This window comes from Mauremys reevesii, linkage group 5 (genome assembly GCF_016161935.1).
Source record: "Mauremys reevesii isolate NIE-2019 linkage group 5, ASM1616193v1, whole genome shotgun sequence".
Classification (NCBI taxonomy): domain Eukaryota; kingdom Metazoa; phylum Chordata; order Testudines; family Geoemydidae; genus Mauremys; species Mauremys reevesii.
This window is the reverse complement of record NC_052627.1, coordinates 34,499,565-34,523,141: the sequence shown is the minus strand read 5'-3', so window position 1 is coordinate 34,523,141 and position 23,577 is coordinate 34,499,565. Positions and strand designations below refer to the sequence as shown.

The following is a 23,577-nucleotide window of genomic DNA, read 5'->3' as shown; positions in this document are numbered from 1 at the left end:
TTTTGAGAGGTTATAAATCTAGGGCTATACAATGGTGGTGTCTATCCTCCTTGTAAGATACTACTGACATTTTTCTGTATTATATTTTAATCATTTTTATTAATTAGCTAAGAATTATTAGCTCAGAAGAACATTTGAAATGCATTCTTTGTGTACTTTTGGCACACTATTTTGACTGCAACCTTAAACATCATTTGTAGTCTTCATGGGGAAATTAGGAAAAATAAATGTCATTATGTTTCATTTAATGAAAAAGTTGTCATGGGTGCTTAAGACAATACTAAAGACAATCAACCTTTAGGATACCAAAGTACTGGTGTAACTGAGAACAGAATTTCACTTCGTGTTCAGTGAAATTACTGCATCACACCCAACCACCACCACCCCCACACACCCTGTGTTAAAATAAACATTATTAAGGTTACAGAGTTAGGCAAATCAAAAGTAGGAAATGCCAGTATTAAGGGTGGAGTTGGGGGGAGGGGAGGGGCGCGAGCACCCACTGGTACCAGGGAAAGTTGACGTCTGTATGCCCACCATTTCTGCAAATTGGACCCCAGGATTTCAGGTTGGATACTCACCAAATGAGGAACACACAATTAGTTGACTGTCTCTGAAAAGCTTGGTTTAAGTGATTTGCCTAGTATCTCATAGGCACTATGTGGCAGAGGCAGGAATAGAATTAGAGCTAAGCAAATAACTGATTTTTTTTTTTGCTTCATTGGCAGTTTTGAGAAGTTGAAAAATAAAATACTTTTTGGGTCATACAAAATGTTCTTTTTGACCCAATATGAAACATTTAGTTTTAGATTTTGAGCATTTTAAAATATTTTTGATTTGTTAGAAAATAAAGAAAATTTTGAAATGAAAAGTCTTTTTGAACTGAAAAATTGAAATGTTTTGTTTTAAAAGGTCAAATCAAAATGTTTTGATTTTTTTCTCAGAATATTTTTGTTGTTTCTATGCAAACATTTTGGCAAAACTGACAGGAATTCATGAAATGTTTGGGGATCACCGAATCTGCATTTTTTAATTTTTTTTGCCAACAAATTTTGGTAGAAAAATGTCATTCCGCTCTGGATAGAATCCAGTTCTTCTGAACAGCACTCAACTGCCTTAACCACAAGAACTTAACTATGAGACTATTCTTTCTCTTTTTGCAATCCCAAGCCTCACTAACCGCACACCTTCCAACTTCTGTAACAAATGAGGCAGAGGTCCTACAGACAACAACCTCCTTCACTACACAGCCACAAATCACCTCCAGAGCACGTCCATCCTCCTAGGACATAAGGAAAAAATAGTATGTGATTTTTGTAATTAATGCACATGCACAAGAGGGCTAAATTAAAGTTGCACAGGCAATCTCAATTCTGGCATTTCCTAATTTTTGAGTGAGAGATTCCATCATGTGGCATCTAAGTAATGTCTTATTTTCCACCCTCCCTTTTTCCTCTCCAGCAGCCGCTGATTTTTTTCTTTTACCAAATGCTGCTCAGGACTTCTCCTGCTGCAGGGAGAAGCAAGGAGACCCTCCTCATAAAAGTTTACTTTCATTTGCAAATGAATAATCAAACTGTGAAACAAGCTTTGTATTGTGCCTGCCAGGCTCCTACAGCAGCATAGCTGGTACGCTACTCATTTTGGTGATGGAGTGCAGAAGAATTTTGGGGTTAAAGTGACAGGTAGAGACTGTGAAGACTGAACCACTGACCATATGGGCTTAGAGTGGCAAAGCTTTGCATTTCATAGTATAAACTGTGCCAGTATAGTTTTCTTTTCTCACTCATGCTATCTTATTACCTATTCCACATAGTAAAAAAAAAAATTACTAATTAACTAACATCTAATACATTACTCACTCCTAGTATGTAAGTTGAGGAATGTAGCTGAATAAGAAGCAGGGTTTAATATTTTTAGGAAGAAAACCTCTGTTGTAGCTTCAGTTAAAAGAAATCTGTAATATATACTGCTAAGTAAGTTGTTCCTACAGTAGTTCTCATCCCACCAATGGTCATCAGAACTGTCCTTGCTAGAGTACAGAATTAAACATTTAAAGAAACAACTTAAGAACCAGTGGGAGGCTGGCCAGGGAGATGCCCATTTCAAGATTTTTCAGGGAGATGTCATCCATTAAAGGATCTTTCTTTTCTTAGATGAACCACAGGATGAAGAAGTCGAGGAGTCACTGTCTTGCATCTATGAAACAGTTCTTGCAGATGGTGAGTTTGAAATTCCCTAAACTACATGAAAATAGAGCAAATAGAGTTAAGTGTTTTTATATCTTGTGTGTCCTGAAAGGAAGTGATCTAATCTTTCTAGAATGTGGAACTACATAGAGGAACTTGTCTTGCACTTACATATCTACCCGCCCATCCCTCCATGGGGTTCCAGAAGAGGAAAAGGAGTGACAGAACCATTCATAAAATATCAGGGTTGGAAGGGACCTCAGGAGGTCATCTAGTCCAACCCCCTACTCAAAGCAGGACCAATTCCCAAACAGTTTTTTATCCCAGTTCCCTAAATGGCCCCCTCAAGGATTGAACTCACACCCCTGGGTTGAGCAGGCCAATGTGCAAACTACTGAGCTATCCCTCCCCCGCATTGTGTCCCACCTGTAGGGCAGAGGAAGGACTTCCCTCTTCCATGCTGGTGGGGAGGGAAGGATCTTCCTGTAGAGAAAATGAAGTTAATATTAGTCTTCCAGTTTGTACAAGTACTTTTTCTTTGTCTTTGGGAATTCCTGGCTTAGCACCTCCATCTTGCTGGACTCATGGCAAGGTATGAGTTTCCCTGAGGTTAGTGGATCAACAGTTCTGCCTTGTTGGCATGATGTCAGAGCACAGGATGCTGTGAGCTCATTGGCTGTGAACTTCTAACTTGCTAGACTGTATTTAGGTCACATATCTGTGAGTTATCTAGTTCACCATTTCTGGTTTGCTGGGCTCGTGTCAAGATACAGGTATCTGTGATGTCACTAGCTCAACACCTCAATTTTCCTGGTCTGATGTCAAGCAGCAGACCCCTGATGTCACTCACCATCTTGGCACCTGTAGCTGACTGGGCTGATGTCAAGAAAAAGGGAATTCTGAATGACTATGGACCTCTGTCTTGCTGGTCAGGGAGAAGGCTTTTCTGAAGTCACTGGTTCAATATGTCCAGAACACTGGGCTGAAGTACAGTCTCTTTGAGGTTACTGCCTCATCCCCTGTAACTGAGTGAGCTAATGTGGAGTGGAAACATCCTGGGAACATACTGGCTAAGCACCTCTAACTTGCTGGCATGATAGGAGGAGGAATAGACAGGGGTGTGAGGAGGGAGAGCTGATCTCCCTGCTCAAGCCCAAGAGAAGAAAATAATTAGGAGCTGCACTTCCCTGTGCTCCCTCTTACTTTGCTCCCTGACTCTGCTATAGCCCTGCCTTCATCCTGCCCACTTTGGAAAGTCATTAGTCTCACACAGTCGTTGCATTCCTTCAGCAGCAGTGCAAAGGTGAGAGGTTTCTTGCACCATATTCTAACTTTGGTAGCTAGAAAAATCCTTGGGGAGTCACCTAGGATGTTGTATAATCCCTAATGTATGGCACTTGGGAATCCCCAGTGTTTCCCCAGTTACCTTGCTACGCAATCTATAAGGCTTCCCCTGTAATCAGTGTAGAAGCTGGCTGCAATGAAAGTGTTTCCGTTTCTCCTCTCCTGTTTGGGGAGCAGGCTGCTTCCTGAACACATTTTGGGGATCAGGGCTGCCTCCTTGATGTTGTTGCATTAGGAAATAGCCACTTGACATCCCTGGAGATCCATGGATGGGGGAACCTGGCCCAAGAAGGAAGAGGGAATGGGATGTTTGGCCACTAGCATGTCAGTGTCTCAGAAATCAGGCAAGATAAGGTGCCAAGGGGCAGCTGGTCATGCCCTTGAAGAAGTATGTGAACCTCACAAACTAACCAGCATGGTTTGGCTAAGTGGTGACAGTTGCAAAGTGAATCCTGTACCTTTGCTTATCTCTAATAAAAAGGGAGCTTATCCAGTCACAATTAATGTATAAAGCCTGTGCTACATAGGTGCCAAGGAGCTTCCAGTTTACCATAGACAAATATGATCTCTGGGATAAACAGCTAAAACACAAGTAGTTGTGGAGACGTTATCTGAGAGAGAAACCTGGGATGATATAATGAAAGAACTAACTTTTAGGGAAGGATTTAAAAGGAGGTAGTCTGGCCCACTGGAAGTTGGACTCTCTCTCTCTTTCTCTCTCTCTCAAGAGTACAGTCTGGCACAGAAAAGGCACAAACTAAGAGTAGGATAATTTAGGCTTTAGCTGGAATGAAAGGTGAATGGATCAAAAGTACAAAGCTTAAATGAGAACTATGAGGCAACAGTAGTGGAAAGAACAGCAAGCAGCTGACAAGACAAATGGAAAGAAAGCAAATCATGTATCTAATAAAGCAAAGATAGATGGGGAATGAGTGAGACCTAACAATCAATAAGAACTGATTGACTAAAGTGAATTGTGTAAGTCCTTAAGGGAAAAGGTGAGAGTGTACATTGGAAAATGGAAAAAAACAATATGATCTCCGAGATCCTTTAGGGAAATATGAGTTGCAAGCAGATGTGAAAACAACTGATTTGTTAGTACCTGGGAGTGATGGAAAATATCCAGTGGTAGAATGCTAATCATAATAATGTGAATTTATGAAGGTTCATTCCTGTATCTGATAATTATCAATATCAATGATTTTAGCCACTCACAACTATTCTTATATATTTACTTTGTTTCATTTCAGTGTTTTTATTCCATGTAAGAAAACAGACCAAGCTATATTTTAAAAAAAATTTCAAGATATCTTATAGTTCTTGGAAAAAATTTCCATTTTTTCCACCCTGCATAGCCATTATGGCAATTTATAAACTGAGTTGGAAAAAATGAAGTAATCTTGCTAGCTTCCAGGTATATTGGTTATAATAACCATTTAACCATGCAGTTGAAAATGTTTATGCATCATTGCTGAACTAAGACAAGGTGGGAGAGGTAATATCTTTTATTTGACCAACTTTTGTTGGTGAAAGAGACAAGCTTTCAAGCTACATGGAGTTCTTCTTCAGGCCATTGTTGAACTGACATTAATTAATTTACCCCAAAATTAGAGCTACCTAAAATTAAAGTACAGACGCTCCCCAACTTATGCAAGCGTTCCGTTCTGGAATCCCTTGTGTAAATCGAATTTTGCATAAGTCAGGAACGTATACCGACAATTACGTGCAAAAAAAAAAAAGCTTATGGAACTTACGGAACTTTTTGTTTAAGTCGGGTTTGCGTAACCCAGGGAGCGTCTGTACACATTCAGAATAATTAAACAGAGACTCTTCCAGTTTCATATTACAATTTTGCCTTTTTACCATTGACCTATTCGACCTGTATTGAGTAAATAAAGAGATTAGTTCTGGGAATGATGTTAAACTGCATCATCCTCTGCCTTGTGGATACTTGTTGGTGAAGAACGGCTAAAGGATCTCACCCTGACTGAATAGGTGCTCACACTGAAGTGATAGACAGCTAGCAGTTCTATCTGGGTTGGCTCTGGCAGACACTACAACCTTTGTGTCACTGAACATCCAGACTCACGCTGGCTTTTAGATTCTGGCTCAGTGATCTAAAGGGGGGACAACAGGTCTATGGCGGCCTCCGCTTCTCCATAATTTTGCCTAGGCATGTCCACTAAAGGTGTTAGCAAGATTGTTGCAAGGATCCGAGAGAGGCATAAGGGCCCTGGGGCAACTCCTAGGATTTCTAAGCAGCCTTGTTTAGGGATGGCCTGCTTGCCTCCTGTGAGGGTGTTTCTAGAAAAGTTGGATTAAATAAGCCCTGACTCATTGTTTAAATCCTGGCTCAACTGTTTTCCAGAATTGCTTGCTGAAGTATTTGGAGTTTGTCCTCTGTGTACAACTTTGATCTGAATTCAGAAAAAAGCAATGTTGAGTAATGAACTTGCATGTTTCAGAACTGATATTGCAGCTCTTTTTGGAAATTCAGGTTCTCAGATACAGGCTTCATAAAGGAGAAGGACTACACCATTTACTGGAATGGCAAACCTGGAGGAGTAAGGAGGAGTATGATGAAGGTTTTGCTATCAGAAATGAACTTATGTCATTTTGTGAAGCTCCGATTGCAGTGTCCTTACATATCATGACACTTTGAGTTAGTTTACAGAAGGGATTCATCAACCTGTTCAGTGTCTATGCTCCATCTCTGCAGGCTAGTGGTGAGGAGAAGAATAGCTTTTACCAACAGCTAGAAGAATTGATTGGCGGGAATCCATGGAAGGAACCCCTCCTAGTATTTGGAGACTTCAGTGCAAGTAGTGGGTCCAATGTTGAGATCTGGCCTGGGATTCTGGGTAGGCATGGCACTGCACATATAAATGACGATGGCCAGTGAGTTCTCGAGATCTGTGCCAGTCACGGCTTATCAGTGACCAATACCTTCTTTGCTGGTAACATCAGAAGAACATCATGGAGACACCTGAGGTCCAAGCACTAGCACCAGCTGGACTTGGTACTGAAAAAACATACATATTTGAAAGATATCTTACATATATGATCCTTCTAAAGCACAGACTGTGACACAGACCACTCTCTTGTCTGCTGCAAAGTGAAATTTCAAGCTAAGAAGATCCACTGTAACAAAACTGCTGTACAACCTTGTATTGACTTGTGTCATATCAATGATTCTGTCAAGAAATGGCTTTTTAATGAAGAAGTAGCAAAGATAGCTGGAACGAATGAAACTGCGTCAGATGCATGGGAAGTCATGAAGACAAATATGTACAATGCGGCAATCAAGAGCTTTGGAAAGAGTACTAGGAAAAATGTTGACCATTCAAAGATACTGCTGCCAGTCATTGAGAGGAAAAGATCTGCCCTGATTACCTACAAGTCTACTATTACTGCTTTGTTCAACAGCCTAAGAGAAGCTTGTAAGGTAGTTCAAATAGCTTCCAGGAAGTGTGCTCAAGAATTTTGGCTGGGTCTTTGTGTCACGGACTCACAGATCGTGCCCACTCTTGGCCCTGTGCAGTCCGTGGGGGATGCCCCTTTCAGTGAGACAGCCCTTCTCAGGGGTCCACTCTCTCTCGGGGTCAGGCCCCTCCACCTCCTGGAGCCACACCTCTCTGAGCCTTAGCACACCTGTTTCTCGCCATGGGCCCCCTCAGGGAGTCCACACGCTCTGGACCCCCTCGGGCCTTCTCACCCCCGAAGGGGTTGATGCAACCCTGTTCTCTAGACCGGAGTGACTCTCAGCCAGCATAAAACAGGCAGGTTTTTGAGAATTGAACACAGCACAGGAAACTCTCAGGGCCTCACGCCTGGCCTCCCTCAGCACAGCACATCCCAGTCCCCCTGCATCCAGGTGGGCTCTGCCTGCTCCCCCTCTCCAGCCCAGAGCCCCCCTGCTTCCCAGATGGGCCTCCGATATCCCCAGCCCCGAGCCCCCTCTGTCCATTGTCTTCTCTCCAGGTAAACAGTGTCGTAAACAGGAAGGCCTGGGTCTCCTCTCCTCTCAGCTGTCCTCTGGCCCCCTCTGGCTGGAACTGGCTGGTCAGGTCACCGGGGTCCTCTCTTCACAGCCCATTGTCCTCCCACTGGCCAGAACCGGCTGTGACTCTGGGTGCCTTGGAGATGCAGCTCAGGTCACCAGTCGCTGGGGTCTCCATTCTCCAGGCCCTCGGCCGGGGTCCCAAGTTCCCTCTCCGGTCCTCTGTAACAACAAACTCCCTCTCCCCTCACCTCGTTAAACCAGTAACACCCGGGGACACTGAGTCTCACTCCCTCTGCATGCAACCCACTGGAAAACACAGAAAACCCAAGAAAACCCCCCACTTCGTCACACTTTGCAACAGAATTCAACAGTCAGCTGACACAGCTGACAGTCAACAGTTGTATGAGGGCATTAGAAAGGCCATTGGGCCAATATAGAACAAGACCGCTCCACTGGAAGATCTGGATGGCAATATTATAACCGATAAAGGGAAGCAACTGGAGAGGTGGATTGAGCAATATGGAATGATATACTCAAGGGAGTCCGTAGTAGACCAATGTGCTGGACGAATTGCCTGAGTTTGAAGTTATGACTTTGCTGGATGCCAAATCTACAAAAGAGGAACTTGAACAAAGCATCAAAAAGATTTCCAACAAGAAAGCTTCAGGATCTGACTATTTACCTGCTGAAATCTACAAATGTGCAAAGACTCGCTGCAGATTGCATGAGGTATTGCTACTCTGTTGGAAGGAAGAAACTGTTCTGCAAGATTTTAAGGAAGCAAGTTTCATCCAACTCTATAAAAACAAAGGAGACATGTGACTGTAATAACCACAGAGATATCGCTCTTCGTAACATCTTGGAAAAAATCTTAAGTCATATTCTTTTACCTAGATTTCAAATTTAGCTGAGAGAATCTGTCCTGTGAGCCAGTGTGGCTTCTGCTTGGGAAGGACCACCATATACATGGTCTTCTCTGTAAAAAAAAACTGCAGGAAAAGTGAAGAGGGGAGTGTATTCCACTGTACATGGCTTTTATAGATTTAACAAAAGCCTGGTCAGTCGGGGCTTTACATTGTTCTGAAGAAGCTTGGTTGTCCACCTATATTGCTAAACCTTGTGGAATCCATACACGATGGCATGAAGGCAACTGTAATGTATGAAAACCAAGAGTCTGACTCATTTGACATCAAACAATGGAGTGAAGCAGGGTTGCATACTGGCTCCTACATTGTTTAATTTACTTCTTATTCCTGCTTCGGTAGGCATTCCATGATGTTCAAGAGGGTGTCTGTCTTAGCATGAGGCATGATGGAGGTTTGTTTAACATCACAAAGTTCAGAGCTAAGGTGAAGGAAGTCATTGTAAGGGACCTGTTGTTTGCAGATGATGCAACCCTTGTGGCTCATAATGTATACAAAATCTACAACATCTTATTACCAAGTTTTCTGATTCATGCAAAATCTTTGAGCTAGCAATAAGCTTAAAGAAGACTGCTATCATGCACCAAGGATCTTCAGAACCAGTTCCAGATATCAGCTTACATAATATTCCTCTAGATGTTGACCAGTTTTGCTACCTCGGCTCTACTGTTACCAGTAATTTAGATCTTGATGCTGAGCTTAATAGTAGAATTGGCAAGGCAGTCAGGAACAGAGCACTATATTGCAAGACAGTGCCTGGAACAATAACAAATTGTCAACTAACGTGAAAATCTGTATTTATGAGGCATATTTTATCCGCTTTTCTATATGGCTCAGAAACATGGATGACTTATACCAAACATACCAAAAGACTAAACAGTTTTCATATCAGATGTTTGCAAAAACTTCTTCTAAGAAAATGGCAAGACAGGGTGACAAATGTGGAAGTGTTAAATCATACTGGTATGTCATTCATGGGAACATTGATTTGTAAAAAAGACTCAGGTGGCTTGGACATATCAAGTGGATGCCAGATTACAGGATCCCCAAAAGTGTGCTGCTGTACTCTGAAACTCACAAAGGGTCTAAAAGGGGAGGCAGATGGCTGCGCAGATTTCAGGATATTTGCAAAATATGATTTAGTATCCGCTGAAACCTCTGAGGATGATTGAGAAAGGAGTGCGGAATGCCACTCTAGTTGGCAGAGTCATCTTGTAGATGGAGTGAGGCATTGTAGATGGAATGAGGCAGACTGGATCAAGCTTTGTGATGACCAGTGTTAGAGGAGGAAAGAATCTGTTGCTCGGATTCAGAGCATTGCTAGTGCATGGGAGTGTCCTAACTGTGGATGGAACTGTCACTCACGCATCTGACTCAGCAGCCATCAAAAAACTCATCCACGCATACACTATGCACTGTAAAGAGTGACGGTGCCATTGAAGTAAAGTGCTGGATAAACTGGGCATCACAGGATGACATTGATACCTAATGGCTGACCACTAGAAACTTTAACTTCAGATATATGTGTCTGCTCAGAAATCTGATCTAACCATGAGCAGCATGGTTTGTTCAAGGATAGGTCAGAGCTCCATAACAAAATTGATGGTGCAGCTTCTGAAGGTTAGGCAGAAGAGCTCCCAGACCACCTCTGATCAAAGTAGCCCACACTGTAGCCTGATGGGTTTTCTTTATAACCCCTTTTGATAAAAAATGCCTATCCCAGACTCCAGGCACTATTGGCATAATTAAAAATATGATGCCAAAAAAGCCTGCAGCTTACTTTCATCCCCAAACCAGAAAATAACTAACAATACTAACAAACAGTATTCTGTATGACCTAGAGACAGCAGTCCTTATTGTATCCCTAAGTAAAGTGATAGGTCTTGTAGCATACTGTACAAGTCAACAAGTTTGGGCTATTTCAAACCAAAGGTGAGAGTGAATTCCAACACTGTCCTCAGTCCTTCTGATGACAGCCGCTGTGGACAGTATAGCATGAGGAGAGATGGTCTCTCAGGTTGGCAATGGGTCCAAACCTGAAGACCTTACTCAGATAAAACTTCAGTGACTGTAATGCTGGTAGCTTATGGTTCCTTAATATTATATTTCAGCTGAATAGCTGGGCAGGTATCCCCTTCACGTAGAGAGGCTGGAAGATAAATTCTGACTTCTTGAAGTACTCCTCTCTCCCTACTCCAGGCTATGTCACCAAGTAGAGGAGGACCCAACATGGTTTAGTGGATAGGAAAAACTGGACTGGGACTCGGAATACATGGTTTTTATTACTAGTTCTGCTACTTACCTATGTGACCGTGGGCAATTAGTCACTTTACCTTACTGTGCCTCTGTTTCCTCTCCCACAATTGGTCTATCTTGTGTGTCTAGTTTGTAAGCTCTTTGGGAGAGGGGCTGTCTCTTACTATGTGTTTGGTACAGTGCATAGTATTTTGATCACATGATTAATATTAAATTAGTGCTTGGAGGCCCCAAGAGTGTTAAAGACTTGTGAGTGACTGTAATAATGTAGCCATGTGTACATGCATTTGGTAGTGCATGCACAAAGTATGTATGCAATTGTGTATGCAGACTTCAGAGCTGGAAATCTCACCCTTATTCTAAAGCCACAGTCTGGTTGGTAATTTCAGTCTTTTGATGTCACGCCCATAGACTGGTGTGTGATCCGTGTGTGGCTGGCAGTCAACAGTGAGAAACCGTATATAGTAAACTGTGTCTTGCTGGGAATTTTATGGCTTTTAAAGGAACTGTGTGTCTGATGCTTACTTTATTTTTGGTGAGCAACTTTTCTTTCAGACAACAGGACCATTTTGGATTCATAGACAATACTGACCAGTTCACAGATAACACACACAAACATTAATTTTTGATAGAAGAGCTCAAGCATGGAAGTAGAAAATGGGATTGAAAATGATTTTGAGCAAAACAAACCAACCCAGATAGTGTAACACAGGCATTCAAGTATGGCCTCTCCTTTGTTCACCTACACATCCGATAAATGTCAATGGAATTGTCATGTTGCTCAGATATCAGGACTGCTTCAAAGGAAGGTCAGTATTTTTGGCATAAGGATCATAAAGCTTTGGGGGAGGTTATTTTTTACAGATTAGGAATAATTTATGTTAATATGCAGCGCAGATTTGGATTTGCACTTGAAGTGCTTTAAAATGGAGAGTTTCTCAGGGCCTCTGACCATTAACAAAAGAAGTCTTCCTTCTCAACAGAGCAGAAAGAGTCAGGCTAGTGATAGTCCCAAAGAAGTGAAGGGATTGGCTTTGAAATGATGTGATTGCAAGAGACTTAGGTTACATATAGGAACCCCTCCTGCCTCCATGTCCCTCTCAGCCCTCCCCTCATCAGTAGCAAAATGGCTCACAGAGTTGCCATGTTGTCATTTGTTTCCACCTAGCAGATATACCCATGTGAGCCCTCTAAAGGGGCAGAGAACATTTAGAATTAGTTATCCCTGCTCCAAGCAGCACTAGCAGGCATATTTACCTGGCATAAATTTATGCTAGATTATAAAGGGAACACAAAGTGTATAGAAATGATTCCTTGATTCCTCCACACTCCAACAGGCTATGAATTATTTTTCCACAAAACTACACTGAGGGATTAAATTCCCAATCCTGAAAATCACTTGCATGTGTGCTTTAGGAGGCCTTTGGTGGATTCAGTAGCACATGTAAGCACATGCAGATCTTTACTCACATGAGTGATCCCATTGAATCTAGTTGTACCACTCACAAGCCTAAAGCTAAGTATTCGCTTAAGAACTTTGCCGAATCAATGCTAAATACAGTGGGGCTGAACACATCACAATCTGAAGGACCCGTATTGCATAAACACCTTTCCAATCTGTATTGCTTTCTTAGCCCAATGCATGATTAAGTCACTTCCAATCCTCTCCATTGCTACATGATGTAAGGGGACATAGGGACCTTGTTCAGTAGCTGAACATACACCTTTGCTCTTCAATTAAAATTGCTGTACCACTTTCAGTTCTCTACTGAGCACCACAAGGAGGTTCGTATGTGTAAAGGCTGAGTAAAAACTGAGTCGGGATCTCAGGCTTTGGCCATGAGCCTTTTACCATGGTAACCTTAGAAAACATATGCATGTTTCATTAAGTTGTTTTGCTGTTTTTAACACCCAGAGCCTATCACACACATTGTTGATTCAAAGTATATAATGAGCATCAAATATCAAAACAGAGATCATTTGTGAACCTTGTAGGCTGCAATAAGGATTAAATAGAGTACATTTGAAAGGTTAGAATTCATTTTGGGCAGGAAGTTGGATGTCAAGTATAGGTTGTCAGGAGCTGTGGTAAGGCATTCATCAAAAATTCTGTTTATGAAGAGGAATACAATTTCAAAGAAATTTCATAAGTTCACTTGAGAATGTGGAATTGAAAGCTATAATGCATTCCAAAAGGTTTTGCATAAAATATACTGGAATAATATGTCGCATAATATGAATTAGGAAGAAAGATTGAAATAAAATTGAAAGCATCAGTGCAGAATCCAACTAAACAAATAACTCTTAAAGTGTATGTAACAGATACATAGCTAATATTTGGTTACTGAGTTATGAAGCTAAATTTTTTATATTAATCCTTTTTAAGTATGAAAAACAGCAATAGATATTTGTCAAAGCGTGCCAAAGAAAGCAGCCTGTGAGATAGAGCATTACCTTCTATAATGGACTATAATTCTCAGGAGTAACTTAAATACCCAAAAAGAACAGGAATACTTGTGGCACCTTAGAGACTAACACATTTATTTGAGCATAAGCTTTCGTGGACTACGGCCCACTTCATCGGATGCATAGAATGGAACATATAGTAAGAAGATATATATACACATACAGAGAACATGAAAAGGTGGGAGTTGCCCTACCAACTCTAAGAGGCTAATTAATTAAGATGAGCAATTATCAGCAGGAGAAAAAAAACTTTTGTAGTGATAATCAAGATGGCCCATTTTGGACAGTTTGACAAGAAGGTGTGAGGATACTTAACATGGGGAAATAGATTCAGTGTGTAGTGGCTCAGCAATTCCCAGTCTCTATTAAAGCCTAAATTGATGGTATCTAGTTTGCATATTAATTCAGTCAGATTTGCATCTATTTATTCTTTTGCGTAGAGACTGTCCAGTTTGGCCAATGTACATGGCAGAGGGGCATTGCTGGCACATGATGGCATATATTACATTGGTAGATGTGCAGGTGAACGAGCCCCTGATGGCATGGCTGATGTGATTAGGTCTTATGATGATCCATCAGCTATGCCATCAGGGGCTCGTTCACCTGCACATCTACCAATGTGATATATGCCATCAGATGCCAGCAATGCCCCTCTGCAATGTACATTGGCCAAACTGGACAGTCTCTATGCAAAAAAATAAATGGACGCAAATCTGACATCAGGAATCACAACATTCAAAAACCAGTAAGAGAACACTTCAACCTCTCTGGTAACTCAGGGTACATCTACACTGCCCACCAGATCTATTGGGGATCGATTTATCGCGTGTAGTGTAGACACAGTAAATCGATCCCCGATCACTCTCCCTTCAACTGCTGAACTCCAGCTCGGTGAGAGGCGGAAGCAAAGTTGGCGGGGGAGGGATGGCTGTCGAACTTGGCGTCCTCACGGCGCGGGAAAGTGATTCTAAGTCGATCTAAGATACGTCAACTTCAGCTACGCTATTCTTGTAGCTGAAGTTGCGTATCTTAGACTGACACCCCACCCCTCCCCCAGACCAGGCCTCAGTAACTGACTTTAAGGTGGCAATCTTGCAATAGAAAAGCTTCTCCAATGAGAAACTGCTGAACTTGAATTAATATGCAAACTAGATGGCATCAATTTAGGCTTGAATAGTGACAGGGAATGGCTGAGCCATTACACACATTGAATCTATTTCCCATGTTATGTACACCTCTACCCTGATATAATGCGACCCGATATAAGGCGGGGTTCGCATACAAGGCGGTAAAAGTTCTGACACGCTGCTCTGAGCAGTGTGTTAAGGGTGCTGGGCCAGGCCGGGGGGCCGAGGGGTTCGATAAGGGGCAGAGGGTCTCAGGGGCGATCAGGGCCCCCTGCCAGGGTCTGGGGAGCAGGAGCTGTGGGAGGGCACTTTTGGGGACCCCGCAGTCTCAGAGTGGCCTGGGGGATTAGCAGGGGATCGGGAGCAGCCCGCTCTGCTTCCCTCGTCCCGGCCCCAACCGTGTCAGTCGGGGGAGGGGGCTTGGGGGAAGGGATCCCCCCCAGTACTCACCCGCAGTGGTGGAAGCAGAGCAGCCCAGCCCCAGCCCATTCCACTCCACCAGCTCGCAGCCGCAGTGCTCCGCCTCCTGACGCAGGTGAATATGGGGGAGCGTCCTTTACCCAACCTCCGCACACTCACCTGCGGCAGGAAGCGGAGCACCATGGCTGGGAGGTGGCAGAGTGGAGCAGGCGGGGACCACGTCGCTCCGCTTCCCACCGCAGGTGAATGCAGAGGGCATCCTTTCCCCAACCTCCCCGCACTCACCTGCCGCGGGAAGTGGAGCAGCCCAGCCCCAGCCAGCTCTACTCCACCAGCTCTACTTCCCACCTGGCAGGTGAGTGCAGGACCTTTCCCCAGCTGCCCCCCAGTGACACGGCTGGGGCCGGGTCAAGGAAAGCGGAGCGAGCTGCGGCCGCATCGCTCCGCTTCCCACCCCAGGTGAGTGCGGGGGGCATCCTTTCCCCAACCTCCCCGCACTCACTGGCAGTGGGAAGCAGAGCACCGCGGCTGGGAGCTGGCGGAGTGGAGTGGGCTGGATCCTGTCAGGGGGCGGGTGGTTGTGGTGGTGGTGGATAGGGGTCAGAGCAGTCAGAGTACAGGGGTTTGAGTAGGAGGTGGAGTCCTGGGGGTGATTAGGGCTGGGGATCTCTGGAGGGGGCGGTCAGGGAACAAGGAACGGGGGAGGCAAAGCAAGTTTGATATAACGCACTCTCACCAATAATGCGATGAGATTTTTTGTCTCCCGAGGACCACATTATATCGGGGTAGAGGTGTATCCTCACACCTTCTTGTCAAACTGTCTAAAATGGGCCATCTTGATTATCACTACAAAAGTTTTTTTTCTCCTGCTGATAATTGCTCATCTTAATTAATTAGTCTCTTAGAGTTGGTAGGGCACCTCCCACCTTTTCATATTCTCTGTATGTGTATATATATCTTCTTACTATATGTTCCATTCTATGCATCTGATGAAGTGGGCCATAGCCCACGAAAGCTTATGCTCAAATAAATGTGTTAGTCTCTAAGGTGCCGCAAGTACTCTTGTTCTTTTTTTGGATACAGACTAACATGGCTGCTACTCTGAAACCTGTCATTAAATACCCAAGGGAAATTTTTAGCTTTTTTTAACTAAGTAAGCATCATTAGATATTATTAATGATTTCTGATATTTAGATCCTTCAAGCAGGGACCCATTTTTATTGATCCATTATTTAAACCACTGTTCCTCCAATGCATACACTCACATAGGTCACTGCAAAAGAAAATATTTGAGTTCATTGAACAATAAATATTGGAAAACAGTACTTCTCCATTAGAAGCTCAGATATTATGGTGAAGAAGGGCTAAGGATATTTGGATGTTCTCTAGCTAGCAGAGTTATTTTTGATGGTATGCAATTATTTAAGTAATGTCAGGCATGATGAACAGTTTGGTTTGGGTGACATCGTTTTTAAAAGTGTTTACACTGATAGATCTCAGAGCAATGAAAAAGTGAATCCTGCCAAACATAGTCATCAAACGCATTTGTGTTTGAGGATCTGATGTTAGGATCATGTCACTTACATGCCAATATGCACCTACAATCGCAAAATCTTGTTAAAAGAGCTTAAACTCCTGCAAGGCTTGCAGAATAGCTGACTTCCTAACTGTGACTTCTCTGGTAGAGGCACAGCCATTTCAGCAAATGGGAATCACAATCAAGGGTTGAAAAAACCCAGTCCTCAAAAGACCTATATGACAAACACAGCCTAATCTCAATAGTTGGCATTATTGTAGTGGAAAACTCACAGAAAAGGAGCATCTCACATGTCAATGCATATTCTGTCTTTATTAGCAAAATTTCACCATTCTAAGAACATTGATGTTAATCCTTTACACATCACGTATTATAGCAAATGCCTAGAACAAAAGGTTTACTGAATCCATCCCCTATCACCCAATCTCATAAAGCAGGTAGGGTGATTGTTCAGAATACAGCAATAATGTGTTTGTTTCATGACATGTTAGGGACAGTGGTGTTGGCACTCATAGTGAAAATGTGAATATTGGGAATTATGGTTTTGGGGCTCGTTTAGAGGGAAGGAACACTATTAAATATAGGGTGATGGTACAGGCCACCGTTATCCTTGGATTGCAATGACAGATAACATCTTTTTAAATTAATAGCTATATAATGTGAACATGAAATTTATTGGGGGAATCTTACCCGTTGGCTTTCAGTAATTGGCATACAGCTACGTACCGCCACTGCTTTCCATTCACTATCAACAGGGAAATCTTTTATTCTTACTGTCATAGAGTATGCAGACCTCATACTTTTCAGCTGCTAAAGGGTTAACAGGGAAACTGACTGCTCAGCTGGGGCTAATTGGTGGCCTCAACCCTGTAGAGATAAAAGGGCTGTACAGCAAAAGAGCAGGGCAGCTGAGGAGCCAGTGGGAGCAGGAGCCTTCAGCAGTAGACTAGTTAGAAGCCACCCAGGAAGCTGGACTTCTAGGAAGCGAGGACTCCAGGGTGTGACTCTGAGGAACAGCCTGCAAGAGAGGCGTGATAAGAAGTAGGCAAGGAAAACACTAAGGAGAGTGGTACCAACCACATTATACAGAGTCCCTGGCCTCGACCCAGTGTAGCGGGCAGGTGGTTTGCCTACCAAAACCAGCAAGGGGGTTATTAAGGCCTTTTACAAGTGAAGCATTCTCCAGAAGACCTGTATGCCCTTTGTCTCAGGCAATTGGCCTCCTGACATATTGGGCTCTTTACCACACTCCCAGGAGAAAGGACTACCAAATGACTCAGCCAGTGGGCCAGGGTGGTTACAAAGAAACAAGTGTCTAGATGGCAATCAGTCCATCAAAGAAAGAAGGAAGCTGAAGCAGAGTCTTTGAATTGCCTAATTTTGCCACAAAGATTGGTGAATATTAGAAGATGGGCTCTGACACTTGGCTATTAAGTTCTTTAGATCAAGGACCATATTTTTTGAGTTTATACAGAGCCTAACACCATGAACTCTGGTCCTGATTCAGGTCCTCTAGGTGATACTGCACTATAAATAATAAATTAAAATAAAAAAATTAGCTGTTAAACTTCATGCTAATTTGTCAGTTGCATAGCTCTAACATGGACTATATTACTAGGCAAAATACTAGAGACACTACACGATGGCACCAACTACTCTAAGTGTTGATAAACAAAGTAGAGACTATGTAAATAAAGTTATGGTGAACTTCATATGGGTTGGCAAGTGTCCACAGAGCTCTCAAAGGATGATAACTAGAAACTGGCATCTGACAGGCCTTACCCTGACAGATTTTTTTATATAATCTCTCCTTTCCATTTTGTCTGATGGTGAAGTGGCTCTTGTCTTTGCAAGAATAAGGACTTCTCTTGAATTAATGCAGTGAAGGACATGACACCCCTTAATTCATTGTTTCAAAGCCTGTTATAAGTAAATTAAATGCTGTTTTCACTATAGAAGAAGGATACACTTAACACTGTTTGGAGTATTCTGAAATAAATTCCAGAAGTTTCTAGATAACATATATGCAGTGTCCCAGAACACTAATCTGGAATAATCCTAAAATTTGCCTCAGAACAAAGTAGATTGCTAATCTAGGTCTGAATGCAAGACCATAAATCCAGCAGAACCACAACTGATTTGTTGTATAATGGTTCAGGTCACATAAACCCCCTCCCTCGATGTTCTTTCTCAAGTGCAAAGGAAGGGTTTGGAGGGTGTAAGCTAGGGCGGCATGGGAAAGTGGAACTATTTAATTGCAAACACCTAAACCTCCTGCATAGAGGCTGCAGCTGCTTCCACATACCATGGGCTATAATGGCAGTGGAGCAGTTGTGCAGTTATGCTACATCAAGGTATCTAATTCTGGTTAAGGTTGTCTTCACCCAACATCTTGTAGATCCTCTGAGCAAAGGCTTTACCTATGTAGTCAGATGACAGAGCAGAATCTATTCTTTTTCCATTTTAGAGAATAACTTGCTTTATTTGAGTCATCCGATCAGTAACAAAGAACACAGAAGTCTAGAGAACCTCTGTTTAAAGTGTGTCCATACCTAGTCTCCAAGTTCCTGCACTATATTGTATAAGTAGTGATTTACTTTATTAAGCAAATATTATGTTAGGGATTGAAATGGGACAAAATTGTTTTGCATTTGAAAAACTATGATATTTAAAGCTCTCAAACATTTTGTAACTCAAAGTAAATTAAGTCCAAAGGAGGAGAATTAATTGGATACCTGATGCTGAATAAGAAAACATTTGGTCATGTGTTAGGAGTACATCCAACTCTCAACTCCTCAGCTTCTTCTAAAGCAAAATTTGTAACAAAAAATCTAGGAGTCTGAAAGATATTAATTTTTTTCTCATATAGAAAACATGCTGGTAGTACCAATCCCATACAAGCTTGGAGCATATAACAAACACTGTTCTTGTATAAAAGGGCAAGAAAGTGACATATGGATATTGCTCAGAGTGGAGAATATCATCTAAAAACTTGTTTTAATGGGTTTATCATGAGGCACTAGACATGTGACACTACCATTCATTTTGAGCAAAGTGTCATAAGAACATAAGAATGGCCATACTGGGTCAGACCAATGGTCCAGCTAGCTCAGTATCCTGTCTTCTGGTACTGGCTGGTGCCAGATGCTTCAGAAGGAATGAACAGAGCAGGGCAATCATCAAGTGATCCATTCCCTGTCTTCCAGTCCCAGCTTCTGGTAGTTAGAGATTTAGGGACACTCAGAGCATGAGGTTGCATGTCTGACCACTTTGACTAATAGTTGTTGATAGACCTATTTTCCATGAATGTATCTAATTCTGTTTTGAACCCATTTATACTATTGACCTTCACAACATCCCCTGGCAACAAGTTCCACAGATTGGCTGTGCGTTGTGTGAAGAAGTACTTCCTTTTGTGTTTTTTTAACCTTCTGCCAGTTAATTTTGTTGGGTGACCCCTGGTTCATGTGTTATGTAAGGGTAAATAATCCTCTTATTCACTATCTCCACGCCATTCATGATTTGTAGACCTCTATCATATCCCTCCTTAGTAGTCTCTTTTCTAAAATGAACTGTCCCAGTCTTTCTAATCTCTCCTCACATGGAAGCTGTTCTATACCCTTAATCATTTTGGTTCTCTGTACTTTTTTCCTATTCTAATATTTCTTTTTTGAGATGGGTCAACTAGAATTGCATGCAGTATTCCAGGTGTGGGCATGCCATTGGTTTATATTTTGGCATTATGATATTTTCTGTCTTATGTATCCCTTGCTTTATGATTCCTGACATTATTAGCTTTTTTGATTGCTGCTGCACATTGAGTGGATGTTTTCAGAGAACTATCCATAATGTGACTCCAAGAGCTCTTTCTTGAGTGGGGTAACAGCTAATTTAGGCCCCATCATTATGTATGTATAGTTGGGATTATGTTTTCCAATGTGTATTACTTTGCATTTATCAGCATTCAATTTCATCTACCATTTTGATGGGTGACTGGTCAGTTTTGTGAAATCCCTTTAACTGTTAGCCAAGTCCAAAGCTGATTGCTTTGACCTGAGTCATTTTCAAACTTTGTCACCTCACTGTTTACCCTTTTTTCCTAGATCACTTATGAATGTTGAATATCACTGGTCCAAGTAGAGATCCTTGGGGGACCCCATTATTTACCTCTCTCCATTGTGAAAACTGACTATTTATTCCTAGCCTTCTTTTAACCAGTTACTGATCCCAAGTGGACCTTCCCTCTCTTCCCATGACTACTTAGTTTGCTTAAGAGCCTTTGGTGAGGGACCTTCTCAAAGGCTTTCTGAAAATCCAGTTATGCTGGATCACCCTTGTCCACGTGTTTGTTGCCCCTACCAAAAGAATTCTAATAGCTTGGTGAAGCATGATTTCTCTTTACAAAAGACACGTTGACTCTTCCCAAATACACTGATTCATCTATGTGTCTGATAATTCTATTCTTACTGTAGTTGCCAACCACTTTGCTTGGTACAGGAGAAGGCTTACCAGCCTGTAATTGCCAGGATCGCTTTCAAAAAAAGTTCTCTAGTTGCTAATAAACTTTAATCTTTCCTCTGAACACCATCATCTCATCCATGCATTGAACCCCTACAGTTCTGCCTGCCTAACTGGCCCTGCTTGTGGAATGGGAAGCATTTCAGAGAATGCTACCACGGAGGTCCTGGACTTCAATCTGCTATCTAGCAGCCTAAATTTGGCCTCCAAGACCTCTCTCCTACTTTTCCCTATGTCACTGAACCACGACCACTGGCTCCTCCTCAGCATTGCACATAGATGTCTCGAGAGGCCCTCAGCCATCACACACAGCAGGCAATTCACCATGCGATTCTCTTGGTTATCACAAACCCAACTATCCATATTTCTAATAATTGAATCACCCATTACTATTACCTGTCTTCCTAATAACAGGGACCTCTCCAGGGGAGAGGTATCCTCAGTGAGAGAGGATACCTTGACATCATCTGGAAGCAGGGTCCCAATTATGGGATCTTTTCTGTCCTCTCCATCTTGATGTTTTCCTTCCAAAGACTCTCTTCCTCCTCATCAGTAGAGGCTGTCAGCCTGGGGGTGGGACTGCTCTACTGTGTCCCTGAACATCTCCAGTTCAGTCACTCTGGTCTTGAGAGCCCGTACATGGTCTCTGAGGGCCAAGTGCGACTTGCATCGAATGCATTGTGACAAAGTTCCTCCTCTACCTTGGTGGGTCCTGTGCTTATTGGCAGATTTGCTCACCTCACAGATTCATCATGTGGGTCAGGAAACAGCCCAGAGTCCTTCCCCTCTGGTAGAAGCCACAATCCAAGTCAATTCCTCCTGTGTCTGATCAGGAGTTGGGAGGTTTGGGGGTAACCCGGGCCTGCCCTCTACTCTGGGTTCCAGCCCAGGGCCCTGTGGACTACAGCTGTCTAGAGTGCCTCCTGGTACAGCTGCGCAACAGCTACAACTCCCTGGGCTACTTCCCCATGGCCTCCTCCCAACACCTTATTTTTCCTCACCACAGGACCTTCCTCCTGGTGCCTGATAATGCTTATACTCCTCAGTCTTCCAGCAATATGTCTTCTCACTCTCAGCTCCTCGTGCCTCCTTCTTCCAGCTCCTCGCATGCACGCCACAAACTGAAGTGAGGTCCTTTTTAAACTCAGGTGCCCTGATTAGCTAGCCTGTCCTAATTGATTCTAGCAGTTTCTTAATTGGCTCCAGGTGTCTTAATTATCCTGCCTGTCTTAATTAGCTCTAGCAAGTTCCTGATTACTCTAGTGAAGCCCCTGCTCTGGTCACTCAGGGAACAGAAAACTACTCATCCAGTGACCAGTATATTTGCCCTCTACCAGACTCCTGTACCACACTGGTCTGGGTCTGTCACAGCACACATATAGCACCTGCCCACAAGACAGATAATCATGCATATTGCATTCAGTGCAATAAGATGGGTAGCTCCCAGTCTGCTCCTGGACTTCCGCCTGTATTATTTTTACTCTTGCATGTGTGATGGTTTTTTTACAGGGTATGTGTGTGTGTGTGGGGGGGTTATTGGCCAAAGTTTAGAGAATATTTATTAGGTACATCTGGCTTTCACAATCCCTCGTTGAACTCCCCTACAAAAGTCCCCTGTTTGTTTGCTAGCTCCTGATAGCATCTGTGTTCATTTGACATCACTCCAAACACTGTTCATCACACTGAGTGGTCATTCACTGGCTTGTTTGTTCCTGGTAAACTCAGGGGAAATTCTACTTCGCATATAGCAATATGTCTTAAACAGACATTATGCAATTTACAAAAATCAAACATTTTGATTGATAACATGAAAAATCAGGGATACTTCACTTGGAATCATGGAATCATAGAACTGGAATCATAGAACTGGAAGGGACTTGAGAGGTCATCTAGTCCAGTCCCCAGCACTCATGGCAGGACTAAGTATTATCTAGGGGTATCTGGGGTAGGCAACCTATGGCACGCGTGCCGAACGCGGCACACGAGCTGCTTTTCAATGGCATTCACACTACCCAGGTCCTGGCCACCAGTCCGGAGGGCTCTGCATTTTAATTTAATTTTAAATGAAGGTTCTTAAACATTTTAAAAATCTTATTTACTTTACATACAACAATAGTTTAGTTATATATTATAGACTTACAGAAAAAGACCTTCTAAAACGTTAAAATGTATTACTGGCACAAAAAACCTTTAATTAGAGTGAATAAATGAAGACTCGGCACACTTTTTTGTTCAACCTACTCTTAAAAATCCCCAATGATGAAGATTCCACAACCTCCCTAGGCAATTTATTCCAGTGCTTAACCACTCTGACAGGAAGTTTTTCCTAATGTCCAACTTAAACTGCTCTTGCTGCAATTTAAGCCCATTGCTTCTTGTCCTATCCTCAGAGGTTAAGAAGGACAATTTTTCTCCCTCCTCCTTGTAACAATCTTTTATGTACTTGAAAACTGTTATCATGTCCCTTCTCAATCTTCACTTCTCCAGATTAAACAAACCCAGTTTTTTCAACCTACCCTCATAGGTCATGTTTTCTAGACCTTTAATTATTTTTGTTGCTCTTCTCTGGACTTTCTCAAATTTGTTCACATCTTTCCTGAAATGTGGCGCCCAGAACTGGACACAATACTCCAGTTGAGGCCTAATCAGTGGAGAGTAGAGTGGAAGAATTACTTCTTGTGTCTTACTTACAATACTCCTGCTAATACATTCCAGAATGATGTTTGCTGTTTTTGCAACAGCGTTACACTGTTGACACTATTTAGCTTGTGATCCACTATGACCCCCAGATCCC

The 23,577-nt window shown here is 42.6% G+C and overlaps 1 protein-coding gene across 3 annotated transcripts in view; it reads left to right on the top strand.

Moving 5' to 3' along the window:
• BANK1 (B cell scaffold protein with ankyrin repeats 1) overlaps positions 1-23,577 on the top strand; it is a 282,847-nt gene that overhangs the window by 51,617 nt on the left and 207,653 nt on the right. For all 3 annotated transcript variants that reach the window (XM_039541897.1, XM_039541894.1, XM_039541895.1), the window contains exon 3: positions 2,157-2,222. In XM_039541897.1, coding sequence (XP_039397831.1) covers positions 2,157-2,222 — 66 coding nt within the window. The remainder of the gene's footprint in view (positions 1-2,156; positions 2,223-23,577) is intronic.